We start from the raw sequence: 20,484 nt of genomic DNA, 5'->3' as shown, positions 1-20,484 counted from the left end.
CCTCAAATCGAGACTCAAGCAGTCGAGCTAAAGCGACCGGATGAGAGAATGGCTTTGTACAATTCGTACTCACTCACTAGTATCTGGCACCGGTGCGCTCAGCGCTCCTCCACCCCCTCCTCGCCAACACGATGAGCATCTACATGGCCTTTGCACGGTCGCAATCAGGGCGCATTGGCCTGATGGGAAAGGTGGCCTCGGAATTGATCGCAAGGCCTTGGTTTCAGTGTTCTGCGTGCCCAATTCTCCTTTCACTTGAACCAATCCCACTCATCGAGTCACCACCATGGGTCTGGGGGAAGAGTTCCTCGCTAGAATCACCTTGATCAACGTGGTTCTGGGTCTTGTGGCGTATGTGTTGCTCCGATTCGCCTACCAGATTGTCTATTATCACTTTTTTCACCCGTTGTCTGTCTTCCCCGGGCCCTTCTGGGCAGGAGTGACCAGACTTTGGATCGCATGGCACAATCTCCGCGAGACTGAATTGCCTACCGTGTATGCTCTCACAAAGAAATATGGTATGGCGAACAACCTCGTCACCAGGTCCTCGGAAAGAGCAGATGCTAAATGATCTTCTGAGTAGGCCCTGTAGTGCGAATAACTCCCACGCTCCTCCTCGTCAGCGACCCGACCAAGCTGCCGGGCATCTACCATCGCAATGCCGACAAGACGGGACACTACATTACTGGGACCTTTGGCGAGACTGAATCGCTGTTCAACATGCGATCGCATAAGACACACGCGGCTTTTCGGAAGCACGTTGCGGGACCGGTAGGTTTATGCCAATGCGACCAACGGCGACAACGACCCCGGCGTTGACAGCCTGCAGTACAGCTTTACCAACGTAAAGAAGATGGAGCCCTTGGTCGACATCCGCGTTCAAGCTTGGATCAACAAGCTCGACCAAACATTCGCACAAACGGGGGAGACCTTTGATTTCTCATGGTGGGCTGTGTAAGCATCAACGGACGCATTCGTGAGAGAGACGTGAGAGACTCCTGGGACTAACTGTGATGACATTCTGCAGCTACATGGCGTACGACATAATCAGCGAGATCGGCTTCGGCGCCCCCTTCGGCTTCGTCGAGCAGGCCCAGGACGTAGGCGGACTCATTCAGGGGTTCCACGATGGTCTGCCGGCATTCGGTCTCCTGGCTCGTCTGCACCCTTTCACCAGCTGGATGAAGACCACGTTCATGAAGAAGTACCTCGTTGCCACTCCCCAGGACGATTCAGGCATCGGCGTTCTCATGCGCTTCCGCGATCGCCTGATCGATCAACGGTTCCGCGAGCTCGAAGAGAAGAAGGACATCGGTCGCATCGACCTCCTGCAGAGCTTCATCGAAGCGCGCACCGAGGATGGGTCCCCTTTCGACATTGAATATCTCAAAGCCGAGGTGCTGCTGGTCCTGCTTGCGGGGGCCGATACGACCGGCACCGTCTTCCAGGCCATGATGCACTTCCTGCTCACCCATCCCGGCGCCTACCGTCGTATGATGGAGGAAATCGACGCGGCAACGGCCCAGGGACTCCTCTCCGACCCTGTCCCGCAGTACAACGAAATCGTTGACCACCTCCCCTACTATGTGGCGTGTGTTCGCGAGACGCTGCGGCTCAACCCCCCTGCCCCAAACATATTCCCCCGGTATGTCTCGGAGCCTGGTCTGGACCTTTATGGGAAGTTTGCGCCAGCGGGGACGGAGGTCTCAGGCAACCCGTGGATTATGCAGCGAGACAAGAGGATGTACGGGGAGGATGCGGAGGAGTTCAAGCCGGAGCGCTGGCTCGACGCTGAAAAGGCCAGGGTGTACAACAAGTATAGCTTCACATTTGGCTACGGGGCCCGAGTGTGTCTGGGTAGGGATATTGCTATGATGGAGCTGTACAAAGGACCATTGCAGGTTGGTAGTCGGTATTCCTCCGACTGTTTTGAGACTAATGTTTGTGTCTATCAGTTTTTCCGCCGATTCAATGTCAAGACCGTGAGCGACAAACCAGAGGCTCGATTCGTGATCAAAGGAGGAGTTGGTTTCTATCGCGATCTATGGCTGACAATTGATCGTCGTCTGCCAGAAAAGGCAACATGAAATGACTTTCGGATACAGATCTAAACCACTACTGATCAGCAAGATTTCCGTTGACCTCCTTTAGTGTACATGTCCTATGGCAAACACCTGTGCTTACCTGTATCTCATACTTCAAACATGACACGAATGAACTGGCGACTTTCTGATGTTGGATGTGTGGATACAGATTGACAGCCGATACTATGCAGCTGCATGAATCGCCAAGAATGTACACAATCACTAATGTTGTTCCTCCACCTTGGGCAGTATCCGCGAGTCAATGCACGCTTTTCAACCTTTTCCCTGCTTCTATACTCAGTATCTATCACAGCATCTTCCTTGCGTCGTTGACTGATCAGATAATTGCCATGCGCGATCGCCACGGTCCACTATGATGCTTTCCCTTGCTTCGTGAGGGGATCGGCGCACTCTCAGATTGACTTGAGATGTGTCAAAGGGTCCAAAGGATCAACCTCTGATAGTTATCTATGCATTGGACGTTCATGCAGATAGAGTGCAGGATGCGTCTGTTTGCGCCTTCGAGAATTCCCCCTGGATTTCTGGAAGTACAACATCCACATCTCATGGCTCAGACCTGCAGTCTTCCCTGCAAATATGCCCGTATGACCGGTCAGAACTCAAATTACGAAGTGAAAGCAGAAACCCGTTATTGGTCGTTTTGGTCGCCTTGGTTCCTGCTTGACTCCATCACCGGCTCCACAAAGCAATGTCTTGACTTTTGACTCCTTGACTGACTTCGAACCCGACTTCAGCCAGTGACCATCGACTGTCAGACCACGAAACATCTTTGGAATTCACAGGCCAGTGGCATGGACATCTCTGATGCATGTTGAGTACCTGTTGAATTCTTCTTTTCTCTCTCGCAGTGGGCCTTTGAGTTTGCGCGGAAAGGACCGGCGTGTCAGAAGCGGCCCGAAAGCGTCCCATTCGCCCATTTCCACTCTCCTCGAGGCCCAGACGGAGCAAACTAGCAGAATATGGTTGGATATTATTCTCCCACCGTGTCATTGGCGTCGTTCTGTTTATCCCCACTGTCGACCGGGATTTGATCCAGAAAGGGAAGTAGTTCCCTCTGTCTGCGTCTGCCAGTGGTATGGGACGGGATGATCTGGAGGGGTTGCAGAACCTCGGGTCGCGTCCACAAGGGAGGGTGACTAGGTGACAGGTTCCTTTATCTATATGATGAGTTACATCTTGACGCTCCTCGTTCATCCATTGTCGTTATTTTGAAATCCACAAATCCGAAAGCATGGCAGCAACAAGCACCATCCAGGTGCCCCATCTGGGCGGCATCACCGCCGGTTACGCTCTGTCCAACGACCGCTACGACCCCTCCAAGCCGACATGCGTCCTGATCAACTCGATGTGTACGACCGTCTCCCTCTACCGCGATCAATTCAGCGATGTCGCCCTCACAGACACCATGAACCTGCTGGCCATCGAGCCCCTGGGCCACGGTTCGACCAGCTGCCCGTCGGAACACTTTACATACTGGGATTCGGCCTTGATGGCGCTGCAGGTGATGGAGAAACTAGGCATTGACAAGGCCTTCGCTCTGGGAACGAGCCAGGGAGGATGGATTGTGACGCGCATGGCCTTGTTGGCTCCCGAGCGGGTGGGAGGCCCCTTGCATACATGAACTATCTGCTAGTGTGAGGCGCCGCGTTAAAACTAATGCCTGTCTACTCTCTATCTAGATCCTCGGCCTGATGCCATTGGGAACCTCGATGGATTACGAATCGGCCGACTCCCGATCGAAAGGCTGTTGGGATCCCGTCCCCGCCCTCCGGCCCTTCTACGAGAAATGGACCAGCGCCGTTGCGACTCCGGAGTTTGTGGTCGACGATGTCTGGTGTGGCATGGTCGGTGGCATTGGGTTCGGCGCCAGTGCGACAGAGGAGTTGAGTGCGTTCTGGACAAAGACCGTAAAGGAGGTCTACAAGGGAGACGAAGGCCGAAAGAAGGTTCGCATGGCAGTGATTTGCCTGCTGTCGCGCGATGGACTTTTGATGAGACTGGGTGATATCAAGTGTCCGGTGTTCTGGTTACAGGTGAGTCGCTCCCATACGTTATGGACTGGTAATATCGTAGGACTGCTGCTAAGATGGGCGCCAACAGGGCACCGAGGATACTCCGTTTGGCAAAACAGTCCCAGCAGAGCAGATCAAACTCTTCAGCTCGTCCCCAGAGGCCAAGCTTGTCATGATCGAGGGAGGAGCCCATTATCTGAATGCCACCAATCCAGCTGAGGTGAATGCTGCCCTGTTGGAGATGGTGAACAAGTATAAGTAGGGGTGTAAATAGCCTGAATAGATGATCATCATGCATTTGTAGCTCTATTCTTTCAATTAGACGGACGACCGGCACCCGAAATGGCATATCAACTGCCGGATAGTCAGGAACCTTGAAAATTCCCCCACAACTCACAGCACTCGGCCGACTTTCACACTCGCAGACTAGCACAGACAGAGTTTACAAATACGACCAGTGGAACCAAAAACACCCGTTTATGTCTGGATTCATAAAGATGACTTTCATACTAGTGCAGAGTTTCCCTTTTCGAGGAATCACACCCTGCACTCTCCACTTTGCCACGCTGTGTGCCCACTCCCGAACGCGAGGATCGACTATTCTGCAGCTATAACGGGCTAGGTCCACCTTACTGACGTCTCAACGGCCAATTGACTTCTCTGGTCCGTCGAATGAACATCCCAAACACGCATGGTAGCTTCCCGCCTAGCAAGGGGCTACTCGTTAGTCTTGCTCGGGATTCGACGACGGCCTTGGTGGCTGCAGCCCAAGACTGTCCAGCATTCTGCGGAAATCCGGAATCGAGGAATCATCCCATCATGCTGGAGAAAATCTCGACAGTTCATTTCTCAAAAGGAGTATAGACTGGAATCCTCCTGTTTGACCATGGCCCGTGGCCGTGAAGGATTCAGGTACGAAAGAAGAGAGGTCATTCGAGGGAATCGGTTATAAACCCGGCCACTTTGGGTCTAAAAGCGCCATTGTTTCCGTTCTTCCCGCCGCAGTCGAGCATACCACCGGTCTCTCTCATGTGGTGATCACTCAGAATGGCGGATGATGAAGACACCCTGCAGCCATGGGTGACTGCGACCACCGCTTCGGTGACGGTGCTCGCCTTCATCATGGTCTGTCTGCGGCTTCTGGCCCGATGGGAGAGGAAGCAGAAGTTATGGTGGGATGACTGGATGATTGTATTCTCCATGGTAGGTTTACAGTCTTGATAAAGTGACCTCGGCTAATATGCGTAGGGCTGGAACCTGGTCGTCGTCGGCTTCATCTTCGCCATGATCAAAGAAGGCATGGGCCTGCATGCCGACATCGTCCCCATCTCCAACGTGGTCATGATCGCCAAGTTCCTCGTCGTGGCCGAGATTCTCTACGTCTTCAATCTGGTCTGGACCAAGCTCAGCATTCTCCTGATGTACTACCGTATCTTTCGTTTCCCCTACTTCAAGCGCTGGGCCTACATCATCGGCACCTTTGTCATTCTTTGGGTCATCTGCATCACTTTTCTTTTTATCTTCATCTGTGTTCCTGTCCAGAAGCTGTGGTATCCCAGTCTGCCCGGACGGTGTATCAACCAAGTCGGGACCTGGATTGCGAATGCGGCATCGACCATCATGACCGATCTGGCGATTCTCATTCTGCCTATGCCACAGGTCTGGAAACTGCAGCTGCGTTTGTCCGAGAAATTGGCACTGACCTTTGCATTTGGTCTGGGATTTTTGTATGTGGCTCCATCATCGTGGTGTGACCAAAGGTTGATTGATTGTAGTGTCGTTTTTGCCTCGGCCTACCGGTTCAGCGTCCTCTTCTCGTACACCTCCGCCGACTCGTCCTATACCCTCGCGCCAACCGTCGGCTGGACCGCCATCGAAATGTCCGCCGGCATTGTCTCCGCGTGTCTTCCCACCCTCCGACCCGCCCTCCAAGCCATCGTGCGTCTGCTCGGCATCCAAGGCGCCATGCCTGCCTTGCTGCGCAGCCGATCAGCCCCCATGTCCAAGACCGGCCAGTCGAACCCCAGTCAGAACGGATTGACGGCCGAGGGACACATGGCCAGTGCTTTGGGTCATTCCGCGCATAGCCGGCGTCATTCCTTCTATCATCTCCCGGACGAGTCGGATTCGGCGGGGGGGCACGTCATGACGCCGGAGCAGTTGGATGCTTCTCTCCGGCCGGAGTATGATCAGGGACATATGGTGACCAATGTATTGGGCTCCAAGGGGAGGGACGCCGATAGTCTGAGTGATGAGATTCCTCTGCATGGAATCCGTGTACAAAGGGACTTTACTCAAGTCAAGGAGTGAATATCAATCACCAAATACTCACCGAGTCAATTGTGCCTCCAATAAAGACCACGTCAGTACCAGCATGTTTCGTAAGCGATTAAGATCATACTCTCATGCTAGCGAGCATCAATAATTTTGTCCTTCCTATGACAAGTATGTTTGTTTCCCAAGTCTATTCTCATTCAAGACCATATAATGCATTCCAATCTATGTCTACCAACCTAACCCATTCCAGTCTATGTCTATAAGCCAACCACTTAGGCACTGCTGTTCTCCACGTGTTCTTCTCCCTGTTTGTCTTGATCGTACAGCCCTTGCTTGATATCGTACCGGAACTGCTCCTCATCCTCCTTGAGCTGCGCCTTGAGAGTCTCATTCGCCTTCCATACTGGCTTGAGCTCAAAGAGCCTGTCGACCTTCTCCAGGGGAATACCGCTGGTCTCGGGAATGAGAAAGAAGGCAAAGAAGAAGGCTAGAAAGGACAAGGCGGCAAAGAAAAAGTACACGCCGTAGTGCATCTTGTCGAACATCTGCTCTGTGAATCGAGAGACGAGGAAGTTGAACAGCCAGTTGCTGGCGGTTGTCGCGGCCTGGGCCAGTGAACGGATGTTGGGGTCGAAGAATTCCTATCATTCGATATTAGCATCCGGGCAATTCGTGGCATGGAGGAGGCAAACGTACCGAGTTGATGACCCATGGTGTTCCATTCCATGTAGGTGTATAAACCGCCGTCCACATGTAGAAGAAGAAGATGGCTGCGATGCCTCCGCTGTTGAGGTGATCGCTGGGATGGTCCTCAGGACGAACAGCACAGATGTATGCCCCAATGATCCACATGCACAGAGAGCCAGTGACCGCGCCTATCAACAGCAGCTTCCGTCTGCCGAGCTGGTCGACCAAAAATAGCAGCCAGACAAAAGTCATGAAGGTCTTGACCACCCCGAAGATCCCGGTGGTTAATCCAACTGTGGCATCAGAAACCCCGATGCTCTTGAAGATGGTGGGGGAATAATAGTTGATTGCGTTGATGCCGCTTCCGTTCTGCCAGAAGAACAGCATACAGCCCAGGAACAGACGCCACAAGACGTTGGGCTGGCCTGCGACGGCTTGGAATGGTCTCCACAAGCCCAGTCCCACCTTGGCAGCCTGCTCCTCGTGAGCCTGGTCGATGGCAGCGACCTCCTCGGTGATATAGATGTCAGAGGGGTCCAACTGACGGATCCAACAGAGATTCTTCATGGCTATTTTCCGGTGACCCTTGAGGAAGAGCCAGCGAGGGGATTCCTTCATCCACAGGGCACCGACGAAGAGCAGGCCGGACGGAATCAGCTGGATGGCAAAGGGGATGATCCATTGTTCGTGATCAGAGGGCATGTGTTGTTCGACACCGTACTAGGTTCTTTGAGTTAGCGTTTTGACGCTCGCCAGTAGGGCCTAAACGGAGCAATCTCGGGAGGCATACGTTGATCCAGAACCCAACCAAACCGCCGACCTGCCAGCCAAGCTCATACAGACCGACCAATCTTCCGCGAATGGCTGGAGGCGCCAATTCAGACAGATAGATCGGGATGACGTTGGAGGCAACCCCCGTCCCCAGCCCGGACAAGACTCGTCCGGCGTACAAGATCCCGAGCCCTCGAGATCCATTGGCGCCCAGCTGCAGACCAGCACCAAGGGTGAAAATGGCAGAAGCAACTACCAGACTCCATTTGCGTCCCAGAAAGTGGCTGACAAAGTAGGTCAAAAGGGCCCCGAAGAAGGCACCTGCAATGAACAGTGAGACAATGTTCTCACTGATCAGGTCCACATGCTGGCTGGACATCTTGTCCAAGCCAAACTCCTCCTGGAAAGAGTCCAGGGTGATGGTCGTGCCAATGAAGGCGCTGGTGTAACCGATCATGTTCGAACCACATGATGCGATAACCGCGAGCAGGTACACTCGCCAGTTGTAGACGGATTTGGGGGTAGGTCGGTCCTCGACCAGAGTGAGAAGCCCCATACTGTGACCAAGTCGCTGGAATTGGAGAGAATGAGGTTGAATTGCTCCTGCTCCGGGTCGACAGAGGATGTGGATGGAATTCTTTTGCCAGCAACTCGATAGCTGTGAGAACGATCCAGGACCCAGGACATTATCTACTCGTCAGATCGTGTGGATTACTCGGTTGGTAATGCCCCAGTCTCCATACCCATGATGGATCCCTCTGCAGTGATGCCAGTCACATCCCCATCCGGGGCGTCGTGGGGATGCAGCAGGGAACAACGCTCGTCAATACGGTTAGATATCAAATGCATAGAGATCGCCAATCATATTCCCAGAAGGATTGCTCAAAGTCCTCATAAAATCTGTCGATATGCACGCCGACTGTGGGCTTCAGGCGGGGGAGTGTTTTCCCCAGACGAACAGCTGGGACTGACTCGCTTATCCGCCGGAAAAGGGCTGCAGGCGGGTCCTCCCAGCGAAGAACGTTCAGCCGGTCAACATTGATTGTCGTCATAACATAATGTTGGTGTGTACCGGAGGCTTGTTGGGCTTGGTCAACGTATTGGAAAATCTACCTGAGACTGTGGTTGATATCTCTCCATTGACAGGAAGCTGGCACAGAGATAATCAGTTTCATAACGAGACATGTCTATATTCGACCATGAGGCAGCGAGGCGGTTCTCTACCCTCAATATCTCACTTCTCAGTTGATTTGTTAGAAGCGGATTGGAGGCCGGTGTCGGCTCGGCAAAGAAGCTTCCTCGGAAATCAAGCTTATGAAATGATTGCTCACCCGATAACCCTCTCCTTAGGACTAAATTACTCTGTAACAAATTGAGTGACCGGGATGAGTCCTTAACCCATTTGCCAGAATTTTCCACGGAACTCGACCGAGTTTCTGATTAGCCTGATTTGTGAGGCAGCAAGGCACTAACTTGAGGCATCGTTGAACATTGCTGCTAAACTCAATTCAGTCACATCAACTGCTGCCTGAATGCCTCAGGTGTCAACCACAACTTGGGTATATTGATGGACATGAGAGCTGAAGATACTGGAAACTTCGAATTAATCCCTCGGAGAAAGCATGGAGGGATAGTTGTTTTCTACTAGTGAAATGGGCATCAAAATGTGGTATTCAGTTAAAGTATCTGAGAAAACATAGGAAAAACTCTTTATATATATCACTCTTGACAGTGCACCCGGACAGAGTCTTGGACCATCACACCTAAGATCTCCTATGGTATTGAATTAATGCTGTACAGAGTTTCTATTTTCTAATATCTATGGAATAATCTATAGATTAGCACCTGTCCTATATAATCCAGTAACTAATCTTTTTTCACCTTACAATGTATGTACTCTCATACTCCCTGATTATCTTGCTCTACAGTCTAGAGACTGAATATTTTCATGCATAATCAGCCGGTATGAATAGGTACTTGAAATCGATTGGTCCGATACCCTTGATCCTTCACTCTCGATACTCTGTAGACTCGATACCTAAGGTAGTCTTGAAAAGGACCAATGTTTGCTGCCCAATCTCCTTGGCGCCTGACCTTTTCGCCGTTATGGAATGCTGAGCTCGTGTCGAGGGTCAGAATCTCACTTTAGTCGAGCACAACCACTAGAAAAGCAGCTCTCAAGCCCTGGATCCTTCCAACCCCTCCTTTAACACCCTCAAATCCCTGCCGCCTCTGTTCAGCCGCACTTCACTCTGGCCGTACATTTTCACTTTAAAGGCCAGTTCGCGCCCGTCAGCATGGAGCGCGTGGTTCATCTTCCGTCCGCCGCGACTCTCAAGTCGCTGATTTCAGACGATTCGAATAGGGCAGATGACAAGACTGCAAATTCAATGGTGATGTCAATGTTCACGCCTGCGACAGACTTGTTCCAGAATATACAACATAGGCCCAGTCCAGAAAAATGACCGTTCAAAACTATCAAATCCCCGCCATCTACGCGCGGGCGATCGAGAAGTACAAAGAAATTACCAAGGAGGATCTCGATGTCGCTTTCGTTCAGAAGCTCCAGAGCGTAGATGACCTGGCCAAAGAGATCGATGAGCGTAACAAATCCTTCAGCGAGTACCGCCACAAACGCGGCGCCATCTTTGATGCCATGCAGGCGGCTCTCATTCCGGTCCAGCTGTTCGGCAATATGGCAGCCGGAGGCGCGTCGATGGTCTTTCCCCCCAGCAGTCTTGTCTTTGGAGCAGTGACCTACCTCATGACGGCTGCCAAAGGAGTGTCGAGCTCCTACGATGCCATTGAAGATCTGATGGGAACACTGAAGGTGGGCAGTCTTCCGATAGTCGCCTAATTTTTCGCTCATGCGTGAACTCATCCAATGTGTGCAGGATTTCACCATCCGATTGAAAGCCTACAGTCAAGAGCAAATCTCCGAAGATCTTAGTGACAAGCTGAGCGACATTCTTACAACACTGGTGGAAATCTTCGCCCTTTCAACCAAGGCTATCAAGCGAGGTAGACTGCTCAAATTCACTCGCAACGTCCTTCTGGGCAACGATGACGCCATCAAAGCAGCGGTGGGTAAATTGGATAAGTTGACCAAGGTCGAAGCGAGTCTCGTCGGTGCCGAAACCCTGACCGAGGCCAAACGGACAGGCCGCGTGGTGGACACTCTCCAAACCACGGTCACGTCGACCAATGTCACGGTGCAGGAGACGGGAATGGCCGTCAATCAGATGACCGTGCAGGTCACCGAGGTACATGAGATGCTGGGCAACATATTGATCGCCGTGAACGACAAGGACGAAAATCACGGGGAATCGGCCAAGTCACAACGTGATCTTGTGAGGAGCATTCTGCGACCATCCGCCACAGACTCGGCCCAAGATTGGTACGACAAGATCAGCAAAACCCGCGTTCCCGGCACAGGCGATTGGATTCGGCACGAAGACGTGTTCCAAGGCTGGATGGATGGACATCTCCCGGTCATGTTCATCTCCGGCAATCCTGGAGCTGGCAAATCCTATCTTTCATCTAGCATTATCGCCTTCCTCAGAGACCAATACCCGCAGGGGGTACAGCATCCATCACATGCCTCCGTGGGGTACTTCTTCTTCAAGGACGACAACCCCACCACAAGGTCATTCCACCAGGCTCTGCGGGATCTCGCCTATCAGATCAGCAGGAATGATCCGGCATATGAAAAGTACCTTGCAACCCTTGGAGATTACGGGAGTGCCAGCACTTTGGAAAGTGCGTGGCGGACCCTTTTTGTCAACTACTTCTTGAAGAAAGAATCAATCACGAGCAGGGTTTATGTCCTCTTCGATGCGGTGGATGAGGCCTTTGAGGAGGAAAGACTGGTCTTCTTGCAGCTTGCCAAGGACATTCTCGACTCCCCGAATCGCGGCCGTTTGCAGTTGGCCATGGTTGGACGGCCGCATGTCAGCGATCAGCTGGCTGAAGCGCTCGAAACCAACGTTCCGACAATCTATGTAACAACACTGAAGAATTCCGCCGATATCGACCGATACATCAAAACCAGCATTCAGAAATCAGTGATCTTGCGACGCGTCTCACCCGCTCTACGAAAGGAGATCGCCGAAAAATTGTCTGCAGGCGCGGAGGGCATGTTTCTCTGGGTGAACCTGATGCTGCAGGAGCTAGTCAAGAAGCGCAACGAGTCCAGTATCCGTAAAAGCCTCGAGCAGGCGCCCAAGGGCCTGAAGGAGATGCTGCGCCATGTCCTTATGAGCTTCTCTGCCAGTCTAACCGACGAAGAGTTGGACTTTCTCAACGAGCTCTTGCTGTGGGCCACCTGTGCCGTTCGTCCTCTGACTCTTGGCGAGGTGGAGGCAATCCTTGAGTTGAAGTCGGCTGAGGGAGATGGGATGATTTATCTCGAAGGCGCCCTTCGCAAGCAATTTGCTGCCTTCTTCAACCTCGACCGCGAGGATGGCCTGACCACAACGGAGCTCCAGACCTTGGCAGACAGGGCATATGAGTCCGACGACGAAGATGTTCCTAAGGATGAGAGCGATGACCAGGACGCTTTCGAAGACGTTGAGAACATGATAGACTTTGATTCAAACAAGAAGTCGACCACCGTCACCTTCAGCCACGCGTCCCTGGGCGATTTTTTCCGTGACCCAAACGAGGGCAAGGTCTCTGCCGCGGAGGATAAACTGCCGGTCGGAGTCATCTATAACGATGCCAAAGCTCAAGTCCTCAAGACGTGCCTAAAGATCCTCACCGATACTGAGTTTTCCGAGAAAGCTAAGGACTCCAGCCTCATGCTGACCTACGCCGCAAGCAATTGGGTGCAACACCTTCATGTAGTGCAGCCCTCAGAGACCTCGCTCGAGGACAGGAAGGCAATCGCCAGCATGCTGGCCAAAATGTTCGGTATGGAAGAGTACATGGCCAAATGGGTGCCAAGGAGAAGCTGGGTCTCGACAAGCGAGAACCTCAAGGCCATTCAGGGCTGGTGGGATGATGCCGGGATTGTCGAGTCGCTTGCAGTCAAAGAGGCCGAGTTTGTGCTTTCCGTCAAGGAAAAACCTGGAGAGACGTTTCGACCCATCGCTGAGTTTTGCACCAAAAAATGGTTGGCTGAAGATGACTGGTCACCCGCCGCCCCGGCGGCTATGATTATCAGCTATCTAAAGTGTCAAAGAGGGATCGATGAGGATTTTATTTTCTGTTTTGCACCGACTGCCGCAGAGGTCGTCGAGGCCGCCGAATGGGCGCAGATAGAGAAGACATCCCGCTGGTACCAAAGGATCGGCGTGGTGCTACGGCAGACTGGCCATGTAGAAGAGGCTCTGGAGCATTTTAGGAAAGCAACCGCCATAGATTCGAACAATTGGATTGCCAAAGCAGGCATGGCCATAGCACACGCGGGTAGGAAAGAATGGGACACGGCCCTTGCGCTCGACGAGGAAGTAGAGGCACTTTTGGAAAAGCAGCTCATTGACGAGCCTGATCAGAAGAAAAGGCTAACTTCACATCTGCACACAGCACTGGACCGCATGGCAACCTGCTATAAGGAGCTGGGACAGGCGGAGAAGCATTATCTGAAGATCAAGAAAGCTCTTGCGGTTAATCCCTACTGCAGCGCATGCACATTTGCGATCCTGCGTTTCCAGAACGAAACGGGCCGGTTCGAAGAGACCATGTCTCTTGTGAAAGAATTCGCCGACGCAAAAGTTCCCGACAAAGAGTACAATCGACTGACCGAGTTTCTATGGCAGATGCCAACTGTGGATGAGGAGGTCGTCGAGTACTTGGCCTTCGCTGGCCAGGCCACAAAGAACCTCGACCTCATAGTGCGTTCCTACCGCGACGCGGCCCGAGCCGGCCGAAAGTCGTCCCTGACGGTTGTCGCGGCTCATTTGGACCTTTCGCTTGCGCGAATCTATTCCGAATACACCCGAGAGGAAGACAAGGCGACGAAGCGGTGGGAGAGGATCCTTAACACGTATGGATCTGCCAAGGAAGAAGGCGAGATTGGCTCGGCCAAGGTGATCGCCTCCTCTAAGTTGGCCCAACTTTGGCTGTGTCATGCCCTCGATGCCGGCGTGGGGTCCCCCGAGGCGGAGGAGTACGTCAGCCGATTGGAGCAGCTGGTAGCACGGTACAAGACCGAGGACACGTCCGATTTCTGGATCGCCGCGCGGGCTCGAGCGATTTCTCTGGGAGTGTGGTACCGCTTGACTGGCCGACACGATGAGGCGCGCGCTCTGCTCGCTCCGTCCGTCAAACGGGCTATACTGATTTTATCCGACGATGATCCAGAGAACGACAGCGCAGGTTTAACTGATTTGCAAAATGCTCTGCTCGCTGCCGGGGACGTCAAGAATGTGATTGCGATTGCCTATGCTCTCGGAGGATATGCGGATAAAGACGAGCAGGAGAATGAGGAAGACGAGTATTGGTACACCTGCGATGGACCGTGCCGAAAGGTGTCTTCAACGATGGACGGCATTTCGTTGTGCTCGATCTGCTTTAACACGGGCTTTTGCAAGGATTGCTCGGAGCTGCTGCGGACAGGGGCCATGCCATTCCAAGTATGTAGTGCAAACCATGTAAAGGACTTCGTATATATTCCGCCTCGACCACAGAAGGTGGAGGCCAACCGAGTTCTGGTGGAAGGACAAGTTCTGACTTATGAGGAATGGCTCGCTCAGTTGAAGAAGGAATGGAAAGTGTAAGGCGACAGGTAGCGAAGATTGACGGAAAGTGGCCAGCTTTGTCATGTTTTACAATAGCACGCAATCCATCAAATTATCGCCTCAAGTTGATCGATCTATCAGTAGGGATGATGATGATGATGAAATAACCTCGAGGTGAGAGGTGAGAGGGGAGAGAAAGGAAAGAGATGAGAGATGGAGGAGAGAGAGTCGAGATGGTTACAACTTACCCCAAAAGAAAACAACGTGATGCCTGAGGCACCAACTGCTATGCACTTCCTCGCTTCTTCGTCATTGACATGGACTGGGCTGACTGACATTCAGTAATGAAATTCTTTGTTTGAATGAATCGTAAACGAGCGACTCGCCGTTCGAATTGCCTGGCTAGATGGCTATCAACGGGTAGCATAGGCCGACTCCGTACTGTCCCATATTTCCTCCCCCCAGACAGTAATCCCATGCCTCCTAATCCATCACTTCCACCGGTCGCATTTCATCACAATTATCCTTGTACTAGATCTGATCCTTAAAACGAACTGTTGTATTCATCTCGATTGACGATAATCCAAGCCGACCATGTCTTCGCCAAGCAAAGGAGAAAACAACCTTCCCACCCTCCTGGCTTCAATGCGACCTACAGTACACCCTGAGACATTTGTCTTTCTCACCACAACGCAGCGAATCGAAAACCTTCCCCTGCAAACTCTGAAACCAGAGATGCTCTTCCAAGAAGACGAGGGATTGAGCATCATCGCCACCAAAGATCTGGCCGAGTCACACGGGTTGCGCGACTATACGTTCCCGTGCAAGAAGATCTCGTTGGCCGTGCATTCCAGCCTGGAGGCCGTGGGACTGATTGCTGCGATCTCGACGAAGCTCGCCAGTCATGGTATCAGTACCAATGTGGTCAGTGGGTATTTCCATGATCACATCTTTGTGCCTCTAGGGAAGGAGGATGCTACTTTGCAGGTGCTGCAGGACATGATGAAGGCAGCAGAGTCAACAATTCAGAAATAACAATGTCTACTACATGATTTGTATATGATCTCATTGATTCCATAAGAGCTGGCAGTAATACTTCTATTATGGTTTGACCTACGGTACGCTCGAGCCTACTACGCGACAGCGATGACTTGGTGGATATCATAACCTTCGTCATGAGGCTCAATTGAGCCTCCGTACAATTCGATGACTGCAGCCGTAGGATGGGTTGTACCGGTGATATCGACGAGGCAGAAACGTGTCGATCTAGAAGCGTGGCTGAGATCAGGCAGAAGAGAGGGGTGACTCACAAGGCTGTCTAGCCAACACATCACCCACAGAATGACAAGGATACTTTGTGGTATCAGAACCAGTCAGAGTCATACCGAGAGTGACAAGGCTGATTTCCCACAATGCACATTCACTGGTTTCAGGCTAGGGAACTGCTGCCTGGTAGCCATCACTCAAGGATAAGAATGGCCACTTCCCTCCCCCAGCGTCAACCAACTTGGCAGAATCATCTATCTCAAGGCGTCCAGTATGGGATTTCCGGGTCACTCAGGCCGTCATCGACGCGTTCCATCCGAAGACAGTGAGTCGGAGGAAATGGAGATCATCAACAACAACAACACCATTGCCGCCAGCAAGAAAGATACGGAAGACAATGCGGATGATACGGCTGAGACTGTCAAATATGCTCCCCCAGGGACGATCTGCGAGGTTCACAACCTCTACCAGTCCAAACGCGATGAGCATGGTCGTACTTCGTGGACCAAGAAGAAGCCTGATGATCTTCCCAGCGCAGATGAGAACTCCGAGTCGGCTCAGTATGCCCTCATTGTCCGCCATGTCAAGTGCTACGATGGTCGCAAACCTCTCCAAATTCACTCCATTGTCGTGCAGAGCGAGCCACTGAAAGAATCCCTTGGAAAAGTGCTAGATGGCTATCCAGGGGTTACCATGACCCTGGAGCGAGTGGAATTCCGCAGTCCTTTCAAGCCTTTCGTTCATCGATGGGAGCGTTTCGCCAGTGCGCGCGACCAGGAGCTAGACTCGGTGACCAAATCACATGTGGATCTTCTCTACACCATCCTCGAAGAGGAGCTTCGGGATACGATTGCCCGTAAAAATGACCTCGTGCTCAATGGCGTTGTTACGCACGATCTGCTCTGGACCATCTTCGAGCCGGATGATGAGATCTTCAGTATGGTCGGTGGTCGCCCCCGAGCCTTTCGATTCAAGTCAGGCGAGACCAATTGTCGGACTGGCGCATTCGACCTTGAAGCCAAATACATTGATTTCGACGGCGATGACTTTGGATTCCGCGACATGGACTTCGAAGTGCCGGGGTTTGTTGGCACCATGCCCATCACGGCACTTCCGGTGTTTCCCCTAAGATGTCACAGTGACCAGGTTTCCGTCCGCGAGGCCTTGGTCGCACGTGGAACGCTCTGGGAGCAATACAAGGGGTATCATTTCAAATATTACGAAGGCCTGGCTGTGGGTCGGTTCATGAGACGGGAATTCAAGTTCAACATCAAAAGCCGCATCATCATCGACACCGAGGCGTTCAACACCTTCAACCCAGACGAGTGCGTCTCCGTGTATTCTGCTTGTGCAAAGGAACTCACGGATGACCAGCGACTGCTGGCCACTCCCACCGTGCGTGGATATTCGCTCAAGGAGAAACGGTGGCTGGAGTTCAATCTCGACAGTGTCAAAGAGATCGTGTGGGACTCGCAGGCCTTCGACTCCCTGGTACTGCCGCAGGGTCAACAGGATCTCAAGGCGCTGATTCTGGCCTTTGCCAAGGCGCAGTCAAAACAAGCGGATTCCTTTGATGACGTGGTCCAGGGCAAAGGACGAGGAATCATCATGCAACTGAGCGGGCCGCCGGGAGTGGGTAAGACTCTCACTGCGGAGAGCGTTGCCGAAGTGATGAAGGTGCCGCTGTATGTGATGAGTGCGGGAGATCTGGGGACGTCGGCCTCGAGCGTAGAGGACGCGTTGAAAGATATCCTGCGGATGGTTCCCAAGTGGGGAGCGGTGCTTCTCCTCGATGAAGCCGACGTGTTCATGGAAGCTCGCAACTCAACGGACTTGTTGAGGAATGAGTTGGTGTCGATCTTCCTACGCATGCTGGAGTATTACGAGGTGAGTTATTTTTTATTTCGTCATCAACACCAATACGCTGAGACTTATCATCCAGGGCATCCTCTTCCTGACTACCAACCGCGCTGGAAACATCGATCCGGCTTTTGAATCTCGAATTCACGTCTCCATCGTCTACCCGGATTTAGAGATGACTTCCCGTCGCCATATCTGGCAGCAGTTCCTGACTCGCACCGCCGGAACTGAGCGATTCTCCAATGAACAGCTGGAGACATTGGCCGGAGTGTCGTTGAATGGCAGACAGATCAAGAATGTACTCAAGACAGCTCATTTGCTGGCATGGTCGCAGGAGAAGCCGCTTGCTTACGAGCATTTACAAACAGTTCTCAAGCTTAGGGATGCTACATCGCCGATTGCGAATGGGGTTTGAGGGGGCAATCAAAGGCAGACATAGCATATCTGAATATCCGTTTGAACTCTCCAAAGACAGTAGATCAACTTCTCCTCGTAGACGGCTGTATGTGCAGATCTGCCTAAAGTAAGGCAGCCAACCCCACCTTGCTGGGAGTGGGGTATCTACATACATACACATTTCGCAGGCTGCATCGGCCAGGATAAGATCTCTTTCTCAGTCAGACGAACACCATTACTGCGATATCGAGCCATGACGCAAATGAGAAGCAAAGACATTCTTCCTAGCTTACTTGATGCGCTGCCATCTGCGAGGATCTCCGACGATGTCGACCTTGCGTCCATCGCCAGTCCCTTCGCCGACTGTCTTGCGCGCTTGTCTGCATCCGATTTCGCCGAGGTCGCTATCTGGAGAGATTGCTTCGCACTGACTGGGACTCTGAGAACGTTCTATTCTGCTTGGACAGTTTCCGAGGTCTATCGCAATCGGTGTTTGGTGCGACAAGCCCGGTCATTTGACCTACAACCTGAGGAAGCACGTGTTGTGCGTATTAGCCCATCGTGTAGCTGGATTGATGTTCCTTTCCGGTTCGAGACCAATGCCAGTCCTGCTGCACGTTGCTCTGGAGTCCTCTCCTTGATCCCATCCGGCGAAAATGGTGAGTGGACGATCTGGATGCTGCAGACTGTGCTGGACCAATTCGAGGGGTACCCCAGTGTCGACACGCTTGATCCGACGACTCAAAGCCCCTCTGTGGGTGATTCCACAACTCACTTTGACTGTCTAATCGTCGGGGCTGGCCATTCCGGCCTCAACACTGCCGGTCGACTGAAAGCACTAGGAGTGTCCTATCTCGTCATAGACAAAAATCCACGAGTGGGCGACAACTGGCGTCATCGATACGATTCCGCAAAGTGTGCGTTTTCAAGTACTTGTGCGAGAAAGCGGCTTATTTGAGACAGTACACACGATCCGAGACTATTCCCATCTGCCTTTTGAGCGCAACCTTGCCCATGTCAACCATGAGTGGCTGACCAAGGATGATCTCGCGGAAGGGTTCGCCGCATGGGCAGACAGGTACAGGATAGTACGTCCACCAAAGGCGTCGTCTCTGACTTCTTTCTAATCGAAAAAGAATATATGGACATGCAGTGAGCTACAATCCGGTACGTGGGACAACTCGCGCACAGAATGGACCTTGAAAGTCAGACAGACCATAGCAGGTTCCGAAATGATCAAGACCCTTACGTGCCGACATGTGGTGCTAGCGACTGGTGGAGCATGCAATAAGCCACAGAAGCCTTTCTATCCTGGGGAGGATAGATTCAGGGGAGTCATCCAGCATTCGATGAGCTATCGTAACGCATGGGACTGGACAGGTCAACGAGGGGTCGTGGTTGGAACAGCCAACACGGGTGAGTGATCAAAGAAGCCATCACGGCAATGTTAATGCTCACCTCGAATCCAGCCCATGATGTCGCTGAAGATATGATCGACGCTGGATTGGCATCGGTGACTATGATCCAACGCAGTCGGACATATCAGTGAAACCTTCCTTTGCCCTCTTCGTTGTGTTGACTTCTTACAGATGTGCTTCCTCAGGAATACTTGACCAAAGCCTGGAAACGTCCTTGCTCCTCCATTTTGGGAAGTCTCGGAAACAAAACTGACCCTTGATAGCAATTCTGAATGACCATACACTACTCGAGACATCCTATCGCACACTCTTCGCCGGGCCATTGGCAGTAAGCCGCCTCGTGACCATGGCTGCCTTGAACACCCAAGCAGAGGCTGAGCCAGAGCGATTCGCCGCACTGGAGCGAGTCGGCTTCAGGACGGAACGTTACGGAGACCTCATTTCCCTTCTCAGTGAGCGCTTCGGGGGTCATTACATGGATATTGGGGCTTCCGCCAAGATAGCGCAGGGCTTGGTCAGTACTTTTCTGGGCAATATGAGACAGCGATGCTCATGGGGCTCCAGATCAAGGTCAAGTCTGACAGCCAGCTCATATCGTACACTGAAGACGGTCTCGTGTTTGAGGATGGGACTCATTTGCCAGCCAATGTGATTCTCTATGCCACCGGATTTACAGGAAACCTCCAGGACTCAGTACAGGAATTCTTTGGCGAGGAGATCCATGCGCAGGTGGAGGATTATTAGGGCATTAACCAGGAGGGCGAGATCAAGGGCGCATATGTACCCACCGGACGTATGTTTCTTGAAAAGTGACTGCGCTGCCGGTTCTGTCAACTGGAACTGACTTTGTGAACTGTAGATCCCGGTCTGTGGTACGTGGGAGGAGGAATGGGCCAAGTTCGGTTTTTTGCTCGCTTTGTCGCGCTGCAACTTCTGGCGTATCTGTTTGGCAATCCGTTGCCAGTGTACTCCAAGACACCAATCGTTGAATGAGCTTAATTCTGATGGCAGT

At 52.3% G+C, this 20,484-nt stretch overlaps 8 protein-coding genes across 8 annotated transcripts; 7 read left to right on the top strand and 1 right to left on the bottom strand.

Annotated features, from left to right (window-relative positions):
- Nucleotides 1-286: 286 nt before the first annotated feature.
- CDV56_102875 (cytochrome P450) lies at nt 287-2,087 on the top strand (the record flags this gene model as incomplete). The annotated part of the gene is made up of 5 exons (XM_026756494.1): nt 287-518; nt 584-771; nt 830-954; nt 1,028-1,901; nt 1,956-2,087. The coding sequence occupies 5 exons, from the start codon at nt 287-289 to the stop codon at nt 2,085-2,087; spliced, it is 1,551 nt and encodes a 516-aa protein (XP_026615241.1).
- Nucleotides 2,088-3,336: 1,249 nt separating this feature from the next.
- CDV56_102592 (alpha/beta fold hydrolase) lies at nt 3,337-4,379 on the top strand (the record flags this gene model as incomplete). The annotated part of the gene is made up of 3 exons (XM_026756211.1): nt 3,337-3,702; nt 3,785-4,138; nt 4,206-4,379. The coding sequence occupies 3 exons, from the start codon at nt 3,337-3,339 to the stop codon at nt 4,377-4,379; spliced, it is 894 nt and encodes a 297-aa protein (XP_026615240.1).
- A 785-nt stretch (nt 4,380-5,164) lies between these two features.
- CDV56_102320 (uncharacterized protein) lies at nt 5,165-6,427 on the top strand (the record flags this gene model as incomplete). The annotated part of the gene is made up of 3 exons (XM_026755939.1): nt 5,165-5,320; nt 5,366-5,844; nt 5,893-6,427. 3 exons carry the CDS (start codon nt 5,165-5,167, stop codon nt 6,425-6,427), a joined length of 1,170 nt encoding a protein of 389 aa, XP_026615239.1.
- A 239-nt stretch (nt 6,428-6,666) lies between these two features.
- CDV56_102049 (sugar porter family MFS transporter) lies at nt 6,667-8,408 on the bottom strand (the record flags this gene model as incomplete). Its single annotated transcript, XM_026755668.1, has 3 exons — nt 6,667-7,035; nt 7,091-7,801; nt 7,872-8,408. 3 exons carry the CDS (start codon nt 8,406-8,408, stop codon nt 6,667-6,669), a joined length of 1,617 nt encoding a protein of 538 aa, XP_026615238.1.
- A 1,905-nt stretch (nt 8,409-10,313) lies between these two features.
- On the top strand, nt 10,314-14,571 carry CDV56_101171 (NACHT and TPR domain protein; the record flags this gene model as incomplete). Its single annotated transcript, XM_026754790.1, has 2 exons — nt 10,314-10,682; nt 10,747-14,571. The coding sequence occupies 2 exons, from the start codon at nt 10,314-10,316 to the stop codon at nt 14,569-14,571; spliced, it is 4,194 nt and encodes a 1,397-aa protein (XP_026615237.1).
- A 555-nt stretch (nt 14,572-15,126) lies between these two features.
- Nucleotides 15,127-15,567, top strand: CDV56_101023 (ACT domain-containing protein; the record flags this gene model as incomplete). Its single annotated transcript, XM_026754642.1, has 1 exon — nt 15,127-15,567. The coding sequence occupies one exon, from the start codon at nt 15,127-15,129 to the stop codon at nt 15,565-15,567; it is 441 nt and encodes a 146-aa protein (XP_026615236.1).
- Nucleotides 15,568-16,071: 504 nt separating this feature from the next.
- On the top strand, nt 16,072-18,073 carry CDV56_100620 (ATP-binding protein; the record flags this gene model as incomplete). The annotated part of the gene is made up of 2 exons (XM_026754239.1): nt 16,072-17,685; nt 17,741-18,073. 2 exons carry the CDS (start codon nt 16,072-16,074, stop codon nt 18,071-18,073), a joined length of 1,947 nt encoding a protein of 648 aa, XP_026615235.1.
- Nucleotides 18,074-18,307: 234 nt separating this feature from the next.
- Nucleotides 18,308-20,216, top strand: CDV56_100241 (uncharacterized protein; the record flags this gene model as incomplete). The annotated part of the gene is made up of 5 exons (XM_026753860.1): nt 18,308-18,971; nt 19,018-19,132; nt 19,208-19,470; nt 19,736-19,986; nt 20,037-20,216. The coding sequence occupies 5 exons, from the start codon at nt 18,308-18,310 to the stop codon at nt 20,214-20,216; spliced, it is 1,473 nt and encodes a 490-aa protein (XP_026615234.1).
- Between the last annotated feature and the right edge of the window lie 268 nt (nt 20,217-20,484).

This window comes from Aspergillus thermomutatus, assembly GCF_002237265.1.
Source record: "Aspergillus thermomutatus strain HMR AF 39 chromosome Unknown NODE_71, whole genome shotgun sequence".
Classification (NCBI taxonomy): Eukaryota; Fungi; Ascomycota; class Eurotiomycetes; order Eurotiales; family Aspergillaceae; genus Aspergillus; species Aspergillus thermomutatus.
Note: the sequence above shows the minus strand (reverse complement) of the source record. Positions and strands in the feature narration are given on the sequence as shown.